This window comes from Diabrotica virgifera, chromosome 2, assembly GCF_917563875.1.
Source record: "Diabrotica virgifera virgifera chromosome 2, PGI_DIABVI_V3a".
In the NCBI taxonomy this organism is placed as follows: domain Eukaryota; kingdom Metazoa; phylum Arthropoda; class Insecta; order Coleoptera; family Chrysomelidae; genus Diabrotica; species Diabrotica virgifera.
In genome coordinates this window covers 41,095,239-41,119,792 of record NC_065444.1, presented here as the reverse complement: position 1 = coordinate 41,119,792, position 24,554 = coordinate 41,095,239, and the positions used below count along the sequence as shown (strand labels likewise).

The 24,554-nt window shown below is 34.5% G+C and overlaps 1 protein-coding gene across 1 annotated transcript in view; it reads right to left on the bottom strand.

Annotated features, from left to right (window-relative positions):
- Window positions 1–4,714: 4,714 nt before the first annotated feature.
- The window catches only part of LOC114327960 (uncharacterized), a 51,959-nt gene continuing 32,119 nt past the window's right edge, over window positions 4,715–24,554 (bottom strand). The window contains exon 2 of the mRNA XM_028276677.2: window positions 4,715–5,172. Within this exon, the coding sequence (XP_028132478.2) occupies window positions 4,780–5,172 (393 nt within the window). The 3' untranslated portion in view covers window positions 4,715–4,779. The remainder of the gene's footprint in view (window positions 5,173–24,554) is intronic.

The following is a 24,554-nucleotide window of genomic DNA, read 5'->3' as shown; positions in this document are numbered from 1 at the left end:
TCTTCGCCGCCATCAGTAGCTGCCTAATTTAGATGCCTGTTTTTAGGGTTGAAGTTTGAGTCTTCAGTGTCAACTACCTATGCAATTATCGGCAAATCTTGTCTCAGAGACCCATGTTGGACCCATGATCTACTCGAAAAAAATATTTAGATTAACGAAAGACGGTGCAAACAAGTGCTGATAATTTGCCAAGGAGTAAAATGTGAACCTAGGTACAAGAAAACGGCAATGGAAATATTGAGGTTGTTTTTGACAAATCAGATGTTATGTGATTGTTTTATTTTCTTTGGTACTTTGCTAATGTTAAAGAGGTTTAATAATTTTAAAATAGGTATCATTTATGTTTAATTTTACTCCTCCAGGGAGTAACCACAATCCTACGCTTGAAAGTGTGTCAATGGAAACATTTTTTTATGTCGGTCTCTGAGACCCGATGTTAGCTTTAATGTTCAGAAAACCTATGTTAGTTGCGGAAGGTTAATAGAAAAGACCTGGCAGCATAAAATAATACCGAAAGAATGGTGTGCAAGCATAGTGATTTAACCCAGCCTGAGAGACTTGCTCACCCCTAGAGAATGACATTCGGGTGATACAATTCATTGGGGCGAGGAGGATTAACTCCCGTAAGCAGGAATCGCTCCACCCCGCTTCAATGCTCCAGACCATCCACTTACCCCCCGATAGCACTCTGATGCGCTATAGGGGCTCTCAATCAGCAAAGTGCTTATCATATGGGAGTCTTGGGTACACGGACTCCCATATGAAATCCTACCCCGATCAATGCAGGCCAGCGTGAGGCGCTCTATTCCCGCTATCTCTAGTGAAAAAGAGAAAGAAAGCTCTATTCCCGCTATCTCTAGTGAAAGAATGGTGTGGTAGTATTATTGTATTAATATACAAGTAAGGAAAAAAGTAACCATGTGTGAACTACAGAGGAATTTCACTAATCAATACTATGTATAAAGTGTTGGCCTCGGTAGTACTAAAAAGATTACTCCCATGTGCCGAGGAAATAGTTGGTTAGTACCAGTGTGGTTTCAGGCATGGAAGATCGACTATTTATCAACGACTATTTATCAAATATATGAGTATAATCAAGACGTGCGTCAGATCTTTATAGATTTCAAACAGGCTTATGATTCAATTAATCATCCAACACTGGAATGCAATGGTCGATCTGGGCGTACCCAATAAACTAGTAGCGGTAACGCAAATGTGTGTAAGTATCCTTTGCACAAGTCTGGATTGAGACAGGGAGATCCTTTCTCCCCATTTTTGTCTCAACCTGGCCTTAGAATATGTCATGCGAAAAATTTATCCAAAACTTAAACCAGACACAGCTGCTCGGGGAGCAAAAATAGTACTAGCCTTTGCCGATGTCTAAATGCAGTGGCACAATCATCATTAGAAGTTAAGGATATTTTCTCGAGCTTTGAAGAACCTGCAATAAATATCGGTCTAAAAATAAATGAACACAAAACAAAATACATGGTTGTCTCAAAACAAAAACGACGGCGAATAAGGGAAAATATTACTATTTAGGAATAACGCTATAATAAACGATCATAACTTCGAAGAGGTTAAAGAATTTAAATATCTTGGAGCAGCAATCATCGACATTGTTGAAATAGATCGAGAAGTTAAAACGCGAATAATGGCAATAATAAGAGTACTTTCTTTGCAATGCAACATGTAATGAAGTCAAAACTGCTCTCACGAGGTGCAAAAATTCAGATACCTAGGTCTAATACGACCAGCAGTCGCGTATGGACGCTGACAAAAAGAGAAGTGAATAAATTACTGGTGTGAGAACGTAAAATCCTTCGAATGATATATGCCTTTGCAAAGACAGCATGGCAAACGAATGGAGGTGCAGATAAAATAACGAGTTAGAGTCTTCCTTCGGAAAGGAAAATATATGTAGTCTGATATATAAAGGCCAATAGATAGACAGGGCATGTGATACGTAGTAACGACAATCGCCTTATAAACAATATGTTTCGGGAAAGGCCAGATTGGAGAAGGTCTGTAAGACGGCCTAGAAAAAGGTGGAAAGATGCAGTCGGAAAACATCTGGAGAAAATGGGAGTGAAACCATGAGAAATAGTGGCATAGGACCGACAAACATGGAAGGCAATCGTAAACGCGGCAAAGACTCACGAAGAGTTTTAACACCATTGATTATGATTATGTATCAGGCCAAATAATATGAAGATATTCCGTGGAAAAAAATGCTGTAGCCTCTGTAATTTTACCAAGCAATAATAAATTAAAGTCCAAAGACAACCATATTTGTAGCTTCTACAAGTATTAGGTAAAATTTGAAGACTTTTCATGGTGCAAAATGATGTTGCACTGTTAATGTTATACCCTATTCCACGAACATACGCCTGTTTTGGATTATTCGACAACGAATATTTTACTGAGCAAAATAAGAAGAACGACAGTAAATTGCAAATTACATTGTTGTTTATTGAAATAATTATTAGCGCCATTTACTTTCATACTTTTTATGTTGCACAGTAAAATATTCGTTGTCGAAGTAATCCAAAACAGGCGTATGTTCGTGGAATGGCCCATAGCAAGGAAGATTAAATCAAAGTCCTAAAACCAAATTCCGATTGTTTTTGTGTAGTAGCATACCTAAGTATTGGAATCAAGTACGAAAACATTTTGTGCGGAAAATACTGTAGCCTTTGTAATGTGACCAAGGAACAATAAATAAAAGTCCATTTTTGTATCTCTATATTCCTTTAAAAACCAGTGTTGATATAGAGAGCACGGTGGAACATTTTAGAAGATCGATACAAAAAGTGATATGAGACACAACTCATAATAGTATGGTATAACTAGACCCAAACCCAGACGTTCAAAGTGAAAGTTATCCTCCAACACCAAATTGTTCTATATGGTCCACATAATGTTCAGAAAAAAGTCACACCATTTTGAGCGTCGGGTTTGGGGAGGAGAGGGGGGAGAAATCGGTAAATTCGTAGTTTTTTTACGTTTTTCGTAAATATTTTTAAAACTAGGTATACGATTAAGCATAAACAACCTTCTATAAAAAAATGTTTTACATTAAATTTGAAATAAAAAAGGCCCTATGCATAATCCTTCTAAAATGAACGGTTTCAAAGTTACGGAGGTAGTATAGTATAATTGGTCCAAAAAAGGGCCTAACCTAAACATTCAAAGTAAAAGTTTTCCTCCAACACCAAATTGTTCTATATGGTCCACATATTGTTCAGTAAACAGTTACACCATTTTGAGCGTCCGGTTTGGGGGGGGGGGAGATGAGGGAGAAGTCGGTAAATTAGTAGTTTTTTTTACGTTTTTCGTCAGTATTTCTAAAACTATGCTTTAGCGTATACAATTTTTTATACAAAAATGTTCTACATAAAATGTAAAACAAAAAAGGTTTATACATAATTGTTATAAAATCAACGATTCCAGAGTTACGGAGGGTGAAAAGTGGAGGTTTTCGATACTTTTTATATCTTTTGGGCAATTTCCTACTGATTTTCTTTAACAAGATTGGGTTTTATAAATCAAATTTGCTATTTCAGTGGCCGATGGTATTTTAGTGATAAGCCCTTGAAGAAACGTTAACTTCACCACCCAAAATCATCATCAATTGCCCAAAATATATAAAAAGTATCGAAAACCTCCACTTTTCACCCTCCGTAACTCTGGAACCGTTGATTTTATAACAATTATGTATAGGACCTTTTTTGTTTTAAATTTTATGTAGAACATTTTTGTATAGAATATTGTTTACGCTAAAGCATAGTTTTAGAAATATTGACGAAAAACCTAAAAAAACTACTAATTTACCGACTTCTCCCCCATCTCCCCCCCAAACCGGACGCTCAAAATGGTGTAACTTTTTACTGAACCATATGTGGACCATATAGAACAATTTGGTGTTGGAGGAAAACTTTTATTTTTGATGTCTGGGTTAGGCCTTTTTTTGGACCAATTATACTATAATTTACCTCTGTAACTTTGGAACCTTTCATTTTTGAAGGATTATGCATTGGACCTTTTTTATTTCAAATTTAATGTAGAACATTTTTGTATAGAAGGTTGTTCATGCTAAACCTCATAGTTTTAGAAATATTGACGAAAAACTTAAAAAACTACGAATTTGCCGATTTCTCCCCCCTCTCCCCCCCAAACCCGACGCACCAAATGGTGTGACTTTTTCTGAACATTATGTGGACTATATAGAACAATTTAGTGTTGGAGGAGAACTTTCACTTTGGATGTCTGGGTTATGCCATCTTTTGGGTCAATCTTATCATACTATAAGCCAAATGTCAATTAGCTCACCTCAAGAACTGTCATTGGACAGTTTTTGTAAATGATTTGTTATTTTCATTAACATTTGCCTATTATAAAATTTACAGATTGAAAAATGGGGAAGGGACGTCGGTCAGATAGCCAAGCGAGACAGGCGGTCGAATTCACTTCGCTTCATTGCTAAAGTGCCCTAGTGTTGATGTTTGTTCGAATCTGGTCCCGGTGCACAATAAATAAAAAAAGCTAACGCAGTAGTTTAATATTCTAAAATGAATCTACGTCTTAGACTGAAATACGCTGGTGTCTGATTGGCATATGGGGGAGCAGTACGGAAAGGAATAAGAGCTTGCAGTTCGTTGATACTTCTCCATACATTACTACTGGAAGGGTGTTGAGGCTTAATACACCAGTGTATAAGTATAGGTATATATAATTTAAATGGAATGTTTAAAATAAATTAAAATACAAATCATTTATTCAAAATATTTCTTGATATTTAAAATAAGTTGAAACCGCTGCTTTTGCTCTTTGATAAAACAAAATCTCCGCACTTTCCATAACATCAGAATCTTGATCCTCTTTCACCGCGATATTTAAATCGATGACCATACTGAGAAGTCCAGACGATGAATGCTCTTTCCAATGTCTCTTCAAATCGTCAAAAGTAAATAGGTTTGTTGAGCTTCCTAGAAGTTTGAGACGATCTGTAAGGGCGTCGTGGTATATGTGTAGAAGGTTTTCTAGTTGATTTAGTTCTTTTTGGGAACAAGTGAGGAATAGGAAGTTCGATAGGTCCTGAGCAGGAGATCTAATGCCGGAGAGTTGCCAGTCTAAAAGCATTACTGAATTGGGGATTTGGCAGCCGTTATCCTAAAAAGGTTCTGCAATTTAACAAATGTAAGTCTAAAAAAATATAACAAACGTATACATAAGTACCTATTTAATGCTATATGTATTTAAATAATTAATAAATAGCAATTAGTTTAACATATAAACAGGTTGCTGTAACCTTGACTATAATTGAAAATTAGCTTTGTTATTTTTATTATCTTATCTTAAGATAAATAAAAAATTAGATAAAAAGATGAGTAAGGTTCTGAAATTTTTTTCTTGTGGAATTTCTAATTTAAGTACCTACATAGGAGTATGTTTATAATGATCCCAAAAACAGCTAATGCCACAAAATGCAATGAACACCGCTTAATCAGTTTAATGAGCCGCTTGCTGAAACTCTTCCTTAGGATATTACACTCAAGAATGTACAAGATACTATGTAGAAGAACTTAAGCGGGACAACACAATTTGGTCTTAGGGGGAGGACTAGGAACAAGAGAGGCAATTTTATGTTTGAACACCTTAATACAAAACTGCTTAAATCAACGAAACTATGTCTACCTCACCTTAGTCTAAGGCATTTGACAATGTTAAGCATGATATCATGATGGAACTACTACATAAAGCCAACATTGACCAGAAAGAGATCAGAATTATTTAAAATCTTTACTGGAACCAAGTGGCAAAGATGAGGATTGATCAAGACCAATATACGGATGAATTTGAAATCCGGAAGGGTGTCTGTGTCCGCCAAGGCTGCATAGTCTCTCCTATGCTTTTTAATTTATATGTGGGAATATATTCGCGGAAGCATTAGAAGGCACGGAATTAGGTATTAAGGTGAACGCCATACCAATTAGCAACCTACAGTATGCGGACGACCAGTGCCAGATTAACCATTAGGCAAAGTAGGCAGTTGCCTAGGGGCCTCGGCCACAAAGGGGTCTTGCGAGGCCAAAACGAAAAAATGTTGAAAGATTCAAATATCGCACAATACCATAAAAGTTATGGTGGACGTATACAGCTACATTAAAAGGCATACTTTTGTTCACATATAAAGTATATTAGTGCGGCCGATATGTGAAACAATTACACATTTAATGATACAAGCATAAAATTTGGAACACATATACTACACATATAGAGGTTCAAATTTAGATATGAGACCATCTCAGATTCTGCTTTACAAAAATGGCGGGCATTCAAAATGGCGACTATACATATGTGTTTAATAGTACGATAACTCTTAAACGAAAAGTCCGATTACAACCAAATTTACCTTTGATTTACAAGATGGATGTGGTGAACCAGAAGAATAGGTTTACCAGAAGTTGTGTTTTTACTGGTTGTTTATGTAAAAATATGTTTTTTTTTCAATTTTTTCCCTCTGTATATATTAATTTTTCAAAAAGGTAATACCGCAATTCAAAAGAGCGTAAAAATATTTTGTAGAAAATATTTTGAACTTTTTAGTTATGTTAATTAGCATTTAATAAATGCATAACTGATCTTCACATGTGCCATGTGTGGCAGATTCGTGCAAATATTATAAGAATTATTGAGAATTTAATGGTAGAATCATATAATATGGACCACATATACTAAACACATCAAGGTTCAAATTTAGATATAAGGCCATCTCAGATTTTACCTTTTACAAAAATCTCGGGCATTTAAAATGGCGACTATACATATGTGACTAATAGCACGATAACTTTTGAACGCAAAGTCTGATTTCAACCAAATTTGGCATATAGGTTTTTCTTTTGATTTATAAGACTAAGGTCTTGAACTGAAAGAGTCGATTTACCAGAAGTTGTGTTTTTCCTAATTTTTATGTAAAAACATGTTGTTTTTTTACCAATTATTTCACCCTGTATATATTAATTTTTCAAAAAGGTAATACCGGCGTTGTAAAAAGCGTAAAAATATTTTTTAGCAAATATTTTGAACTTTTTAGTTATGTTAATTACCAATTAATAAATGCATAACGTATCTTCACATGTACCTATGAAACTTGTGCGGCAGATTCGTGCAAATAATATAAGAATTATTGTGCACTTAATGCTAAAAGCATATATTTTCTACCACATACACTACACATACAAATATTAAAATTTAGATATGAGGCCATCTCAGATTTTGTCTTTTACAAAAATGGCGGGCATTCAAAATAAATCTACCACACATTGCTACATGTGAAGATACGTTATGCATTTATTAAAAGGTAATTAACATAACTAAAAAGTTCAAAATCTTTCCTAAAAAATATTTTTACACTCTTTTCAATGGCGGTATTACCTTTTTGAAAAATTAATATATACAGGGTGGAAGAATTGAAAAAACAACAACATATTTTTACATAAAAAACAGTAAAAACACAACTTCTGGTAAAATTATTCTTCCGGTTCAAAATCTAGATCTTATTCATCAAAAAAAGAACCTTGGTGCCAAATTTGGCTGAAATCGGACTTTTCGTTCAAAAGTTATCGTGCTATTAGTCACATATCTACAGCCGCCATTTTGAATGCTCGCCATTTTTGTAAAAGGCAAAATCTGAGATGGTCTCATATCTAAATTTGAACTTTTTTATGTGTAGTATATGTGGTCCAAATTATATGCTTCTACCATTAAATGCACAATAATTCTTATAATATTTGCACGAATCTACCACACATAGGTACATGTGAAGATATGTTATGCATTTATTAAATGGTAATTAACATAACTAAAAAGTTCAAAATATTTCCTAAAACACATTCTTATGCTCTTTTCAATGGCGGTATTACCATTTTGAAAAATTAATATATACAGGGTGAAAAAATTGAAAATAAATTATTTACATAATATAAAATAGTTTTACATAAGAAACCAGATAAAACATAACTTCTGGTAAACCGATTCTTCCAGTTCACGATATCGATCTTGTAAATCACAAAAAGAACCTATGTAGCAAATTTGGTTGAGATCGGACTTTTCATTCAAAAGATATCGTGCTATTAGTCACATATGTATAGTCGCCCATTTTGAATGACCGCCATTTTTGTAAAAGGCAAAATCTGAGATGGCCTCATATCTAAATTTGTACCTTTATATGTGCAGTATATGTGGACCAAATTATATGCTTGTATCATTAAATGTGCAAGTCTTAATAATATTTGCACGAATCTGCCGCACTATATGCTGTGGGAATACATCGCTAATAAATGCCCTTTGGTAGAAGGACCAGTACTACAAATGGAAACAAGAAAACAAGATTCGAAAGTGAGCAAAAAAACACAAGAAAACTCAGGAGAAAGAAAAGATCCTTAATCAAAATCCAAAACAGAAGCAAAACTTATTTAAACTCAGTTTCACACGGAAATCCATAGCTAGTGAAGCTGCAACCAATGAAAATGCACGTGATGGAATAGAAATAACTGAGGGAAACATAGCTTCCCTAACTGAAGAAGATGAAAAAACATGTAACTGCAGTTCTATTCCAGTTCAAGAACTTAAAGAACCAGAAACCGAAACTAAGTTACAATCTATGGTTTTTCGAAAACAAATCAGTGGAACAAAAATTTAAAGAGATTGGCTAACGTATTTTCCCTCAAATGGAATATCGTATTTTTGGCTTGTTCAGTCTGTGTACAACTTTTTTTTCATCCTCTACCCACCGCACCGTTGGGAAGTTATGATCAAATGCTTAAATGAAACTCCACTAAGCCGTCTCATTCGCCCCGATCTAGTCCTTATAAGAACAAGCAGCACATGCCATAAGACCTTTGCCTAAAGGTTAATATAGTCCAATTTCAATTCTGTAAAGTACATTAGATCGGTACAGTGTCTTTTTATATAAAAATCATACTTATTCTTATATATTTTAATTATTGTGGTTATTATAGCGACCGTAAATTTTTAATTAACAATTCAGTTGTTGCTAAACTGTTCATTCAATTTCCATCGGCTTTTGGAATTATAACCTAGATACGAAAAGAGCTTTTATACTACCAAGTTATCTAATTATTGATTAACAATTACTTATCTAAAATTTTAGTTGAAAATTAAAAATTTTGTTGGAAAAACGTCTCTATGCACAATTTAATTACATACGTTGAATTTTTATTTGGGTGTTTTTGGTGTAAAGTTAAAATCTTTGGAGTTATAGCAAAAATTGAAAAAAACACGATTTTCTGGCGCCATTTCGTTTATAAAAAAAGTAACACACTATCTGCGGACTTTGCATACCTATATTATTAATATATACAATCATAAGATTCAATAACTTTTCCTTGTATTTTGCTAATTAGCCCAGAGTATAATGACTGTGTCTATTATCTAAGTAAAATAAGTAATATTTTGTGTAAATTTATGAAATGACAGCTCAAGTGTTGCCGCATCTAATATTAGGTACACTCTGTTCAGTGGGATAGCGTAGTAGGGGCGGTCCGCCCGAGCGGAACTTTTGAGGGGGCGGCAAAATTTAACAATAAATAATAAAAATATTTTGTAAATATTTGAACTATTTTATATTTTTATCGCAATTACAATTTTTTTAAATGCCTTTAAAATCAGAAAATAAATGCTTTGCAGATGAGATTGACAGAGAAATGGCACTGTAGGTTATGCAAAAAATATGTGTGAAGGACTTGGAATTTCCATAAAACCTCGAAAGCGCATAACAAGAAAGCATATTTTTGATGACAGAACTAGAGATGCTAACTTGTCTTGTGAAAATGAGTTGAGACGAAAGCTGTTTTCTTCGTTAGATAGAGTTATTGTAGAAAATCGTGAGCGTTTTCAGCTACAGAATTTAACGGATAAGTTTGCTTATCTAACGCTGCGCCGGCTATATTATTAGATCCAGACAACACTGAATGTAATCTAGACCAGTGGTTCCCAACCTTTTTCCCTCGAGGACCACAAGATCTATAAGAAAACGTCTGCGGACCACATGATTTTATAACTAGGTAAATTAAATTGAGAACTAGAGAAATATATTTTAAATCCTTTAATATACATTGTATTAAGAGTAAGTAATTAGAAAAAAAACATAGTTATAGTCTTAATATACACACACCGGCAAAATTAGCCGAACACGTTAAAAATGGGACATGTTCGATGTCCCGTATTTCATAAACCAGTGGTCCGATTTGAGTGATTCTTTCACTATGTTATAGCCTTATTATTTAAGAATATCGGTGTAATAATATTGTTTCTGGACAGGTAAATGTCATTTTATACCGGGTGTAACAAGCATACTGTGTTTTTTTCTTAAAGTTCGGAGCACCCTGTGGAATATTCCAGCATATATAAAATATTTAAATTAAAACTCGATTGTAGAATTATGCTTTCTTAACATTTTCTTTTTTGATTCATTTGCTTAAGTTAGAAAATAAAAAAGTTATGTGCTTTAAAATCTAACCATGTTTTTTATCAATAAATCCTCATAGTAGGGGAGAAAAGTATGCTAAATCCCACATAACAATGATGTTCGTATCATGTTCTAAGCATATACTACCAACATTCGTCAGAGTATATTCTTTTTAGTATATGCGTAGTACAAGCATAGCATGTACCTTAAAAAACATTCTAAATTTCATGTTCTTTGCACATACTTTAAAGTATATTCTCGTACCGAATATACTGAGTACATTCGTGTACGTAGTAACTCGGAATATTCGTAAAAGTTTATTCTTAGAATGTACCTTTACCGAATATTCTTAGCACATACTTATAAGTACATTTTTAACACATACTTATAAGTAGATACTATTCTCAGAATATACTTTTACCGAATATTCTTAGCACATACTTATAAGTACATACTTAACACATACTTATAAGTAGATACTTTTAAAATATCTTAAAAATAATATATATGTATGTATAGGAAGAATAATGTTAGCCTATAGATTATCAACTTCGTTAAGAATAATTAATGAAATTTAAAAATTTATGTATGTAGGTACTATTAATTAAACTACCGAATTCATTATTTAAAATTGTTTTAATTGTATGGTAAAAATGTTTAAGAATTAATTGTATTAACGAAAAAGGAGAAATTGTCGTTTCGCTTTCATAACTGAAATGCATTTACTATTTTGATTTTTATTGAGTATTCTTATGAAGAATTTTATTTTTACATGGAATTGACATTCAGGTAAGCTGTGTGGCTGAGCCAAAACCCACAACCGGCACAAACAAAGCGGAAACGACCGCTGCATACCTGCATAGGGGTTAGCGGGTAGGGGGTTGGGAACAAAGGAAAAATACAAAATATGAAAATAGTTACTGAATAGGCATTTGGCATTTGTGTCTGTGTCTACACTTAACACTAACAATGTCTATGCTGTGTTGTGAGGAAGACCGAGTATTTCAACCAGGAATAGGAACATGCATAATTAAACGTTTTATTTTGTTTGCGGTCAACTTACAAATAAAAAATTCATTTTGGTACTTCAATATTACTTAAATAGTAAGTATGTATATAGGTACATATAAGCAACATATAAATTTTAGTTATTTACATACATATGTTACATAATATTTATTTGGGTACGATAGGTATATGAATATGAATATATAAATTTATATATTCAGCATTTTTATTTTTATATGCACATAATAACTAAATATATATACCTACTTACCTATATAATATTGATATAACTAACTAAAATTTATATAATATTTTATATTTACTTTTTAAGTAATATTGTAGAATGTACTAATTACATTCTCATATGTAATATGTAAATTTAGTAGAAAGTAGAACCTAGGATGAGATTCGGTGATGCTGAAAACATGCTTCTGAGCAATATAGCACTTCCTTGTAATATTCTTCCCATATACTAAAAAGTACATTCTTCCTATATACTAAAAGATGTGAGGTAGTACATTCTAAGTATATAAATAGAAGGTTTATAGCACCTTCTTAGAATATCCTAAAAAGTATATTCTTGGTATATACTGAGAAGAAGTGCGGTAGTACATTCTAAGTATATACATAGAACGTTTAAGTACTGTAATGTAGTATATACTCAGTATGTGCTCTGCACATTCGCAATGGTAATTACGCATATTCTTAGTATATACTTTTTCTGAAAAGTATGTTCTATGAATCTACTAAGAACATGAAATTGTTATGTGGGATATGCAATTACTCGAGCGTTCTTGGGACCTGGAGTGGATTGTGAAGAGTGGGTGCTACAACCAAAAAAAGTTAAGTTAAGTTTTCCATAAAGTGTGGGACTCTCCATTTTTCAATTTAATTTTCCATTTCCACCAATCGTTTTTTTTTTCGATTATAGCGCCACTTATCCATAATAGGAAAAAATGTTGCGAATAAAAGTTGCTTATTTTTACGTCAAAGATCCAAATCTGCAATAAAAATTGGGGGCTCCTATTTAATATATTAATGTAACCCCCCACCCCACCTCCGTGGGGGGTCGTGTTTGGTGCCATTCGGTAGATTTTTGAAAAATATTGAATAGGTGTATTTTGCAGTTTTACGATCTGATGTTCATTTCGAAAAATATTGCAGGGTTCGTATTTATAATTTTTAATTTACCCCCCACCCCTCTCCGTGTGGTGTCACGAGCCCCCACGGAGGTGGGGTGGGGGATTTAATTTAAAATCTTAAATAGGAGCCCCCGATTTTTATTGCGGATTTGGATTATTTACGTAAAAATAAGCAACTTTTATTCGACATATTTTTTCGAATTATGGATAGATAGCGCTAAAATCGGAGAAAAATGATTGTTTCAAATGGAAAATTAAATTAAAAAATGAAAAGTCCCCCACTTTATGGAAAACTTAACTTAACCTTTTTCTGATTTTAGCACATACTCTTCACAATCCAATAGGTCCCCATAACGCTCGAGTAACTGCAAATTTTGTATACTTTCCTCCCCTACTATGAGGATTTATTGATGAAAAACATGGATAGTTGTTAACGCACATAACTTTTTTATTATCTCACATAAGTAAATGAATCGAAAAGGAAAATGTTAAGCAAGCCTAAGTCTACAATCGAGTATTAATTCTAATATTTTACATATGCTAGAATATTCCACAGGGTGTTCCAAACTTTAAGAAAAAAACACAGTATGATTGGTACACCCGGTATAAAATGGTATTTACCTGTCTAGCAACAATATTATTACAACGATATTCTTAAATAATAAGGCTATACCATACTAAAAGAATCACTCAAATCGGAACACTGGTTTATGAAATACGAGACATCAAACATGTCCCATTTTTAACGTGTTCGGCTAATTTTGCCGGTGTGTGTAGTTATATAAACATTATAAATCTATTGTAAAACGCTTACAAAATATGACACTAAGTCTCTCAGTGACTTCCTTGGTTTTGCATTTTACTGGCAAGATCTTCGATATTTGGCTTCAAAGAGGTCAAACTCAACCTGAATGGAGCATCCAATTTCAACAAACTGTTACGATGCTTATTCTTAATAACATTTAGTGTTGAAAATGCTGTTTCACAAAGATATGTAGAATTGAAAGGAAGTAGAATTTTCAAGGCTTTTTGGCTGAGGGTTTGGTACTCATCAAGTAACTTGATCCAAAAGCTTGCAATATTGTCACATTGTATTTTGACAACTTCAAGCTGAGGATCAGAAGATATCTCAATAAGTTCTTCCTGTTCATTAAGTGTAAGATCAATATCCTTGAGTGGTAAAAAGGGATTTGCCACCCACAAGTTTTTAGAACTGACGTCAGAACTGGCAGGGAAATAGTTGTCAAAATACCCTTGAAGCGATGCTATGTCAGCCTTTACCAAAGATGACAGCTGTTCTTTATTTATATTCATACCTTCCGTTTCTATTATAAATTCAGAAAACAGATTAAACATAGCAAAAGATCCTTTCTCTACTTCAGTTTGCCATAACTTTAACTTTTGTTTGAATGCAACAATTTTTTTCCACAGATCGAATACTGTGTGTGAGGGCCCTTGAAGACCAAGATTCAGCACATTTATAATTTCAAATATATCAGTCAAAAAAGCAAGTTTAGCCACCCATTGTCCATCCCGAAACACAGCCGCTAGTTCTGGATTGTTTTTGTCAAGGAACATACAAACCTCCTCTCTAAGTTCATAAAATCTGGCCAATACACGCCCTCGGGATAACCATCGTACTTCAGTGTGGAGGAGAAGTTTGGAATGAAGCGAGCCCATATCATCACAAAGCGTAGCAAACAATCTTGAATTAAGAGCTTTGCTCCGGATTAAATTCACAGCCTTTACAACTGTAAGGAGGACTTCATTGAGTTCAGGACTCAACTGTTTGGTTGCTAGCATTTCTCTGTGAATAATGCAGTGTGTTATTTGTACTTCGGTTCCCGCTTCTTTCAGTACAAAACTTTTAAGGCCTTGTTTGGAGCCTGTCATAGCAGCCGCGCCGTCAGTACACAATCCAACACAGTCTTTTCAAGATAGTTTATGCAACTTTAAATACCCATCAACAGCATTAAAAATGTCCCGACCTTTTGTATGACCTGGCAGTTCAATAGATGTCATGTATTCTTCATTTAATTTCTTTTCTTCATGATCAATGTATTTTACATACACCAGTAAAATTGCTTTATTTGTAACATCGGTAGACTCATCTAATTGCAAAGAAAACCACTTAGATTGGTGAAGCTTTATTATGAGTTGGTTTTCAACATCTGCTGCCATCGATTCAACTCTTCTAGTAACTGTATTATTTGATAGAGCTATGTTTTTCATTTTTTTAGCTGACTCTTCACCAAGTACTTCTTTAGTGGCTTCAAAAATACAGGGTAAAATTAAATCTTCTATTGTAAATGGTTTTTTTGCTTTTGCTATTTTCAATGAAATTAAAAAAGATGCTTTTAAAGCAGCCTTATCCTGAGAAGAATACTGTTTCATTACTTGTTTTGCATTTTTAAGCTGAGTTTCCTTGCGCTTGAAAAAATCCAATGGTTTTTGAACAAGTTCTTTGTGTTTTGTCTCAAAATGACACATGAGTTTGGCCGGTTTCATAGCTTCATTGCATAAAACCTCTGAACATACAACACACTGAGGCAAATGAACATCTCCATCTTCTTTAAAAGTAAACCCATATTTTAAGTATTCTGGGCTGTACTTACGATTGGCTGGTTTTCTACTTTTAGGTTCACTTGAAACAAACCTGTCACTAACACTCGTACTAGCACTAGGTCCGGGTTCACTTTCATCATGTGCTCTTTTTAAAAACTTAAACAAATTCACTTGCTTACTCATTGCAGTCTCTCACTCTGTACACACGGTACGTGACACTACGACAGACAAATGGCCATGGAACTCAGGAGAAGGTAGACAATGCTGGGCGGGGGTGCGGCTACACAGCGGCAGAGGGGAATGACCGAGCTTGAGAGTGGTGGAAGCATGTGTCCGCCCGCCCCGCAGTGACTATTAATAGCCTACCCTCTCCGCGCTCGCGCTGTGCCACTGTCACTCCACGCCTAACATCAGAAATAAAAACAGCATTACTCATGTGGCATACTTTCATAACAAACGTATCTCCGAGGATGAATGTCTCATTATATAGCCAGTAAAAACATTGTTATACTCGTATTGATGAAGAAAACCGTGAATTATAAGACGTACTCTGAAACAGCCCGCGGACCACACGTAAACTCGGCGCGGACCACAAGTGGTCCGCGGACCACGGGTTGGGAACCACTGATCTAGACTACGCATCTGACGAAATTCACGAGCAGGATTTCAAGCTAAATAGACTTCGACTGCGGACTTTCGTTGCTGCTACAGGCAACGAAAATAAATTGATTAATGCAGACGCACTTGAATTATTTAAAATTGTTAAATCCAAGCTGGAATATTTTTCACAGTTGCTATAATAGCCCAGTAAATGAACGGGAAACTCGGCGATACCGTGTAATTTTCAGGGGCAACTCTGAATTGCATGAAAATTTGGATTTAGGTTCTACTTACCCTCCACTTCAAAGTTGAAATTGTGCCGTTGGTTATACCTTCAAGATAAGACCGGAAATGGATAAATTGACTGATTAATTTAAGCAACTTTTGTTCTATCGAGTTTTTTACTTAAGTCAATACTTTTTGAGTTATTTGCCACTGAAAATATTGATTTTTCGACAAAAAAACTACGTTTTCAGACGGTTTTTCGCAAATAACTCAAAAAGTAAATATTTCATCGAAAAAAGTATCCTTAGCAAAAGTGTAGCTTATAAAAAACCCCAAAAAACGGTGTATCAGTAAAGTCTATCAATCAAATAAAAACAAAGTTGTAGCTCATGAAAAATACGTTCTTATTCGTCTTATTCCAAATCGAATATTTCAAGGTGAAATCACCGAAAAATTAAGCACTTGGAAAAATCCATTTAAACTTTTTTAAAGTGTTTATAAAAAGTTTTGTTTTAATTTTTAAACAAAAGTATATATATTATATATATATATATATATATATATATATATATATATATATATATATATATATATATATATATATATATATATATATATATATATAATCGGTTCATAACGTTCTACGACGTCTTCCGATTCCCAATCGCCATTGCTCTCGATCGTAGCACATGTCTTCGTTCAAGCCTCTTTCTCCGATTTCCCTATGGATTCCTTCTATCCAGCTTTTCCTAGGTCTTCCTCTCTTCCGCCGTCCTTTTGGTGCCCATCGTAGCACTTGCTTGGGTAATCTGTCTTCTTCCATACGTTGTACGTGGCCAAACCATCTTAGTTGCTTTGTTTTTATATCGTCCATTATTGTATGCTTTACATCCATTATCTCCAATATTCTTGTATTTCTGATTTTTTGTATTCTTGATATACCAGCAGATCTTCTCCAGAAGTCCATTTCAGTTGTTCTGAGCATATTTTCGGATTTTTCTTTAAGTGGCCAAACTTCGCTGCTGTATGTTATAATGCTCTTAACAATGCTGTTATAGATGTTACGTTTATTTTCTTTGGAGATACTTTGGTCCCATAGGATTTTGTTCAATAATGCGATAGCTTTCCTTCCTTGTGTGCACCTATCTTGGATATTCTTGTCCAACGTTCCATCTTGTGTAATTGTAAGACCCAAGTATTTATATTCCTGACAGTGATTAATAGTTATTTCATTTTCCAACGCTAGATCCTGCTGTATACCTCCAACGCACATATATTCAGTTTTCTTGGTATTCACTTCTAAACCCCAGTTCCGGTACTCTTCTATGATTTTTCGGGTCATATATTCAATATCGTGATAATCCTGGGCCATAAGAATCTGATCATCCGCAAAACATAGAGTGTATAGCATGTTATCATCATTTAGCGGTATACCCATATTCTTACATTTCCTTTTCCAGGATTTCAAAACTTGCTCTAAATATATTTTAAATAGTGTCGGCGATAGACAGCAGCCCTGTTTAAGACCCTTATTCACTTCAAATCCTGACGAGATTTCCTTGCCTAGCTTAACTTTTGCTATATTATGTTGGTATAGATTTTTTACAGCTTTAATGAGGTTCAGACTGATGTTAGTTTTTTCGAGGGCTTCCCAAAGTTTACTTTGTGGTACAGCATCGTATGCTTTTTTTAAGTCTATGTACACTAAATGCAGTTCTTGATTGTAGGCTATTTGTTTGTCTATTAACTGTGTTACACAATATAGGTGGTCAGTGGTGGATCTGCCAGCGCGGAAACCGGCTTGCTCTTCGGCCTCTAAGTCCTTGTATTCTTCTTCTATTTTATTTTTGATAATTTTTCCGTAAACTCTGCTGATGGTGCTTGTGACAGATATTCCCCGGTAATTATCGCATATATTTTTACTGCCTTTCTTGTGTATTGTAGAAATTACAGACAATTGCCATTCTTTTGGTATGACTTCGCCATTCATACATCTATTAAATAGATCTCTTAGGTATTCATACAGGGTGTTGCTACCGTATTTGAGCAGTTCTGGTGCTATGTCGCCAGGCCCTGACGCTTTTCTATTTTTTAGGGATTTGCATGCATTTCGTACTTCTTCCAGTCTTAACCGAATCGGTGAGCCACTGACAATTACATTGAAACTTTCGTGATCTTCGTTTTTAATAAAATCTTCTCTATTTTCTACTAGTAACTGCTTGAAATAGCCATCCCACTTTTCCAGAGTAATCGGTGTTATTATATCCCTTTTGGTATCTGTTCTCAACGTTTTAAGGAATTTCCAGCTCTCTGTGTTTCTTGTCCCCCCTATATAGGCGTTAAGTTGATTGCATTTGTTTGTCCACGTTTCGTTTTTCTTCTGTGTGATTTTTTTCCGCACTCTTGCTTGTGCTTCTTTGTATAAAACCTTATCGGAATCTTTCTGTGTACTCATATATTTCCGGTATTTTTCTCTCTTATCGTCTATTTCGGTGGCTATTTCTAAGTCCCACCAGTATGGTTTATTTCTTATGTTGTCTTTGTACTCCCCCAATGCCTCATATGCAGCTTCGTGTATACATTGTGTTATATGTGTATGAAGATGTTCCGTATTTATAAATGTATATTGTCCTTTCAGTTTCTCGTCCAGTCGCTTTTCGTATAACGTTCTTATGCTTGTTTGTTGTAAGCCTTCTAGGTTGTATTTCTTTTTTGGTGCCAATTTGTTTCCTCTTTGTTCTCGTGGATTTAGATTTTTTTGAGATTTCATTCCGGGGAACAGTTCTTCCGCTTTTAGAAGATGATGGTCACTGCCGCATGTTGCTCCTCTATAAACTCTTACATCGTTAATTTTCATTCGACTCCGTTGTTTTATCAAAAGATAATCAATTATACTTTTCTGGTTCATAGTAGGTTGGGTCCGAGTATATTTATGAATGCATCTATGCTGGAAGAAGCCGTTCATAATTCTTAAATGGTTCTGTTTACAGATGTTAATTATTCTTGTTCCATTATTGTTGAGTACTTCCTCGCCGTATCTGCCTACTACGTCATCCTGTTTTTTATTGCCTGTTCTGCCATTTAGGTCTCCTAATAATATAATTTCTCTGGCATTTCCTATTTTGACGATTTCATCGTTGAGCTGTTCATAGAACTCATCTTTGTTAGCTACCAGTGCGTCCTCGTTTACACCATATACTCCCAAAATAGTTATTCTATAGCCATATATGTTCATGTTGACCTTTATCATTCTTTCATTTATTCCTTCCCACGATGTTATGTGCTTTCTTAATGTTCTGCGTATGAAGATCGATATTCCTTGTTGAGCTCTTATGTGTTTTGGAACTCCACTATAAAAATGATCATAGTAGCCCAATTTCTGTGATCCTTGGCCTTTCCTCTTAGTTTCTGTCAACACTGCGATGTCCATTTTCATGTATTTTAGCTCTAATATAACTTCATCCATTTTATTTGAGAGGCTTTGAACGTTCCACGTTACAAAATTCATAGTCCTTTTTCGTCGCTTTTTTCGTTGCCGAGTGATCCGTCCATTCATCCGAGTCTGATTATTGGGTCGTTTAACATTTGCTTGTTTTTACAAGTATCGAGGAGTTAGCCCGATGCCTTAATCCCCAACTTGGAGGACCAGGGTTTGATTTCAGAGTTCCTTCTCTTAGAGAGGTTGCTTTCTCCACAGCTAAGGAGTCCTCTCTACCCCACTTCAGTCATTTTTTTTTACAAGTACCGAGGAGTTAGCCCGATGCCTTAACCCCCACCTTGGAGGACCAGGGTTTGATTTCAGAGTTCCTTCTCTTAGAGAGGTTGCTTTCACCACAGCTAAGGAGCCCCCTCTACCCCCATAAACAAAAGTTTTAGGATTAAAAATAAGCGAGTTACGCTCAAAATAAAGTTCGCCCTCTTTTCTTTTGTAAAACATCATGAGAATCTCGCCGTGTTTAGCTCCCCAAATGAAATGAATCGCCACCGCTTTACAAACAATTTACTTACCTATCTATTTTTTATATGATCTGTCAGTCTCACCGGTTTAAAGTGTTATTTTTGAAAGGGGTATAATTGAGAAAGCTTGAATGGGTCACTAATCACGAGCGTATGCAAATTTTGAACAGCCATATCTTAACCAATTTTTATCTTACGGAGAAACAAAATAAAACTAGCATATTTATAATAGCAAAATCTACATTTTTTTTACTCTTTAAGATTTTTCTTGTCACTAATACTTTTTTTGAAAAAATGAAATTTTTCAAAAATTTTTAGAAAATTTTATTTTACTATAAAACCAAATGATTTCAAAAATAAGCCCTTCAAACCAATCAAACTTACAGATCATATAAGCAATGCACATACAGTTAAAATAAATGGTAAAGCCAAACGATTAATTTCATTTAGGGTGCTAAATAGAGGGAGGTTTTCACTATTTTTTTTACCAAAAAAAGGGGCCAACTTTTTTTTTCAGTGTAACTCGTTTATTTTTGATGCTGTAAACTTTTGTAAAAAACAAATAATAAGCCTTTTTCGATAGATACTTTAAAAATGTTAATAAGGTTTTCCCGAAAAACGCTTCTTTCTTCGGTGATTTCGCGTTGAATTATTTGATTTGGAATTAGACGAATAAGAATGTATTTTTCATGAGCTACAACTTTGCTTCTACTCAATTTGTAGACTTTACTGGTACACCATTTTTTTCGTTTTTTATAGCCTATACTTTTGCTAAAAATATTTTTTTCGATAAAATATTTACTTTTTGAGTTATTTGGGAAAAACGGTCTGAAAACGTAGTTTTCTTGTCGAAAAATCAACATTTTAAATCGCGAATAACTCGAAAAGTATTGACTTACGTAAAAAACTTTATAGAACAAAATGTGCTTAAAATAAGTCAGTTTATCCATTTCCGACCTTATTTTAAACACGCGTGTTTCACCCCCCGAGAAGGGGTAAATGTCACCCCCCAAGTAAAAGCAACCAACGGCACAAATTCAACTTTCAAGTGGAGGGTAAGTAGAACCTAAATCCAAATTTTCATGCAATTCGGAGTTGCCCCTGGAAATTACACTCCAAAACGGTCATTTATTGGGCTATCATATCAAAAGTGACAATCTCCCACCCAGACCAATCTGAGCAAATTTATAAAAACAATTTAGACATAAAAATCTGAAATTTTAAAACATTTATTTCTACAGGTACAAAGTTGTTACATTCATAACTATAATAAAAAGAGTAAATACTTTGTAGTCTCATTAATATAAAAGAAAATCGCATTAATATAATGGATATTGCTGACTTTGATATGAACCGTTGGAGATTGTTTATTTTGTTGTGATAGCATAATGGAGATTGTTGACTATGCACCAGATAATTTAACATATGCGTTTATGAGTGAAGATGGGGATTAATGATTAACATTCAACTTAAATTATAATTTATTGGTATTTAAAGTGAACAAATTATTTAGGAATTAAACTTAAACGACATATTGTATAGTGTAGATATACCTACAACAAAATTGTAGGCTACATACCTTGATTCTTTCTTCAAAGTTCTTTTCCAATTCTTCGAATTTGAAGGTCTTTGTCTGGAATTTTCTTGATTTGTTTCAGTAGGATATTGTTCCATAATTAAAAATACGTTATACCACTCCTCAAAACTGAATACCTTTTGTAATAAACCAAATTTTCTAATTGTGTTTTTCACGAAACAACCACCATTTGTATGTTTACAAGCATACTAAAATGACATTATATTATCAACATCAAGTGTGGAAAACATTTTAAGGTTGACTTTCTGGACATGATTAGTAATTTAGAAAACGTCACAGTTGACAGTTTTTAATTTTTGCTAAAAAAACCTCATCAAACCTAATTTAGTGTGAAAACAGTTGTTAATTCTTGTTAATTTTTTATTTATCGTTGATAAGAAGTCGAGGTCCGCTGGGATGAACAGCCTCGGCTTCTTTTCGCAGTGAATATCTGTTGTGAATTTTGTTGTGTTTGACATTTGATTTTTTGGAAGAAAACTTAAAATAGACAAATCTGTGATTATCGTTCGAGGTGAACGGACGACTCATCCAAAGGGTAAGGGCCAAAACTATCTATATTTCCCTGTTAATTTCTAATTTGCATCGACTGGCATAGATTTTAAATTCGTCAATCTGCCGCATAAGATGGAGGAAGAAGTTCCTCCCGATCCTCCTCCACCACCTGACCCTCCTAATAAAATCAACCAACATGAATGTCAATCTCAACCTCCAATTATTCAGAAAAGTCTTAAAGCAAAAAAACAAATACTATTTTCGGAGACCGACATAGGTCCTTATGAAGTATTTGTACAGGGTCAGGATAAAAATATTGGAGATTACCACGTGTTAAGTATAGCTAAATCTATTTCTGTTTTAAAAATTAAAGACATCACGAAAATCAGTAGAAAAGGTAAAAACAGGATAGGGGTATTATTTGCCACTAGAAAAGCAGCCAACGATTTCGTTGTGAGGAAAGATTGGGAAGCCCTAGGGTATGACGTGTTCATTCCATTTCATCAGATTTCTTGTAGGGGTATAGTAAGGGGAGTTAACAAAAGATTCACAGAGGAAGAAATAAAGGAGGCATCAGAAACCAACTTGGCTTTATGTAAGATATTAAGTGTAAAGCGAATGAACCGGAGAGTACAAGTGGATTCAAAGGTTGAATTTGTCTCCACGGGAACTATTAGCATAACTTTTTCAGGAAAAACTATTCCTAAAGAAATTTCCATATATCAACTACCAATGAGGGTCACACCATTCATCAGCCCTGTTCTTCAATGTGGAAATTGCTTACTTTATGGCCATTCTACGAACCAATGTAGAGGAAAAAAGAAATGTGCTAGATGCGGAACTTCTCATGAGGATTCTTCATCTAATACGTGTACAAAATATTGCATTTTCTGCAAATCTTCTGACCATGAATCAAATAGTCGTAATTGTAGAGAGAGAGTCAGACAAAAAGATATTAAGGATCTAATGTCCTTTTCTAATCTATCTTTCTATGAGGCAAGTCAGCAGGTTCCTAGGATCCATAATATTTCATCTTTAAACATAAACGATTTCCCCCCCTTACATAGCGATCAGAATAATTCTAATGGCATCTTACCACAGGAGAGGAGGTCTGCAGCCTCAGCTCAATATTCAAAACCTTTTAGTCAAGTCACTCAATCTCCACCAAAAAGAAGAAGACCTTCAATACAAGAAAATACAGGTTATGATAAAATCTCCCACCAAAGACTACTTATTAATCCATCAGGTAGAAGAATAAATGAGCCTTCGACTTCAAAATTCAATCCTGCTCACTCTGATTCTCAAATCACTAACTCACAATCTTTATCCCAACTTCATTTGGATTTCAATCAGGCCATGTCTATGCTGAACCAATCTCACAGGGAGCTCGTCATGACCTTCATTGGGGACTTAATAAACTCAAAATCATACTCCATTCCTTACAATATGGCAGATCTAAAGACTAGCATAAACAAAAGTGTATCACCTTTCAATACAAATGTAAACCAGGGTCGGAGGGAAATAGAGGATCTCGAGCCTGAGGATTCGAGATCTTTTGACTCCTTGGTCTAGCAAACATACTCTTTATAATGAATCCTAACACTCCGATAACTATTATTCAGTGGAATATACGTTCGTATAACACTAATTCTGACAATCTAAAAATCCTTATAAAAAACCTTAACCCAGATATAATCCTTATTAGCGAATCTTGGCTCTCAAACCAACATGTTATAAGATGTAGAGGGTATCAAATAATCAGAAAAGATCGAGAGGATGGCTATGGCGGATTAATTACTCTTATCAAAAATAATATTGATTATAGGGAAATTCAAATTGCCAATCCAGGCTTCAATCATGATGTCCAATTCCAACTCACATTTCTCCCTAACTTTAATTTGAATATTCTTAATATATACTGTCCACAAGACAACTCTATCTCCAAATCCAACTGGTTTTCCCTTGTTAAATTACTTAATAAGCCATTTTTAATCATGGGTGATCTAAATTGTAATCATAAGGCATGGGGTAGTTCTAGAGACAGTCACAATGGTAGGATTATTTTTGATTCTTTGGAGGAACTTGAGCTAGTATTTCTCAATGATGGGTCCCCAACTAGACTGGTGGCCCCAGGAGGCAGTAAGTCGGTAGTAGATCTAACAATGGCATCAGTCGATGTGGCAGCCAGTGTGGGCAAGTGGTCCACTATTTCAGATACTGGAACTAGTGACCACTTCCCCATAATATGTCAGATAGGTGTATGTCCTCAATCTCCCCCGCATTCATGTAAAAGAAGAAATCTAAAGAAAGCTGATTGGTCTACTTATCATAACAATTTAAACAGCATTTTCTTAGCTTCTCCCAGGGAAGATTACGAATTTTTTACTAACTCCATATCATCGGTAGCTGATGAAACAATACCTTGGCTTCACCCTCCTAATAATTCCAAATACCACATTCCATGGTGGGATGACTC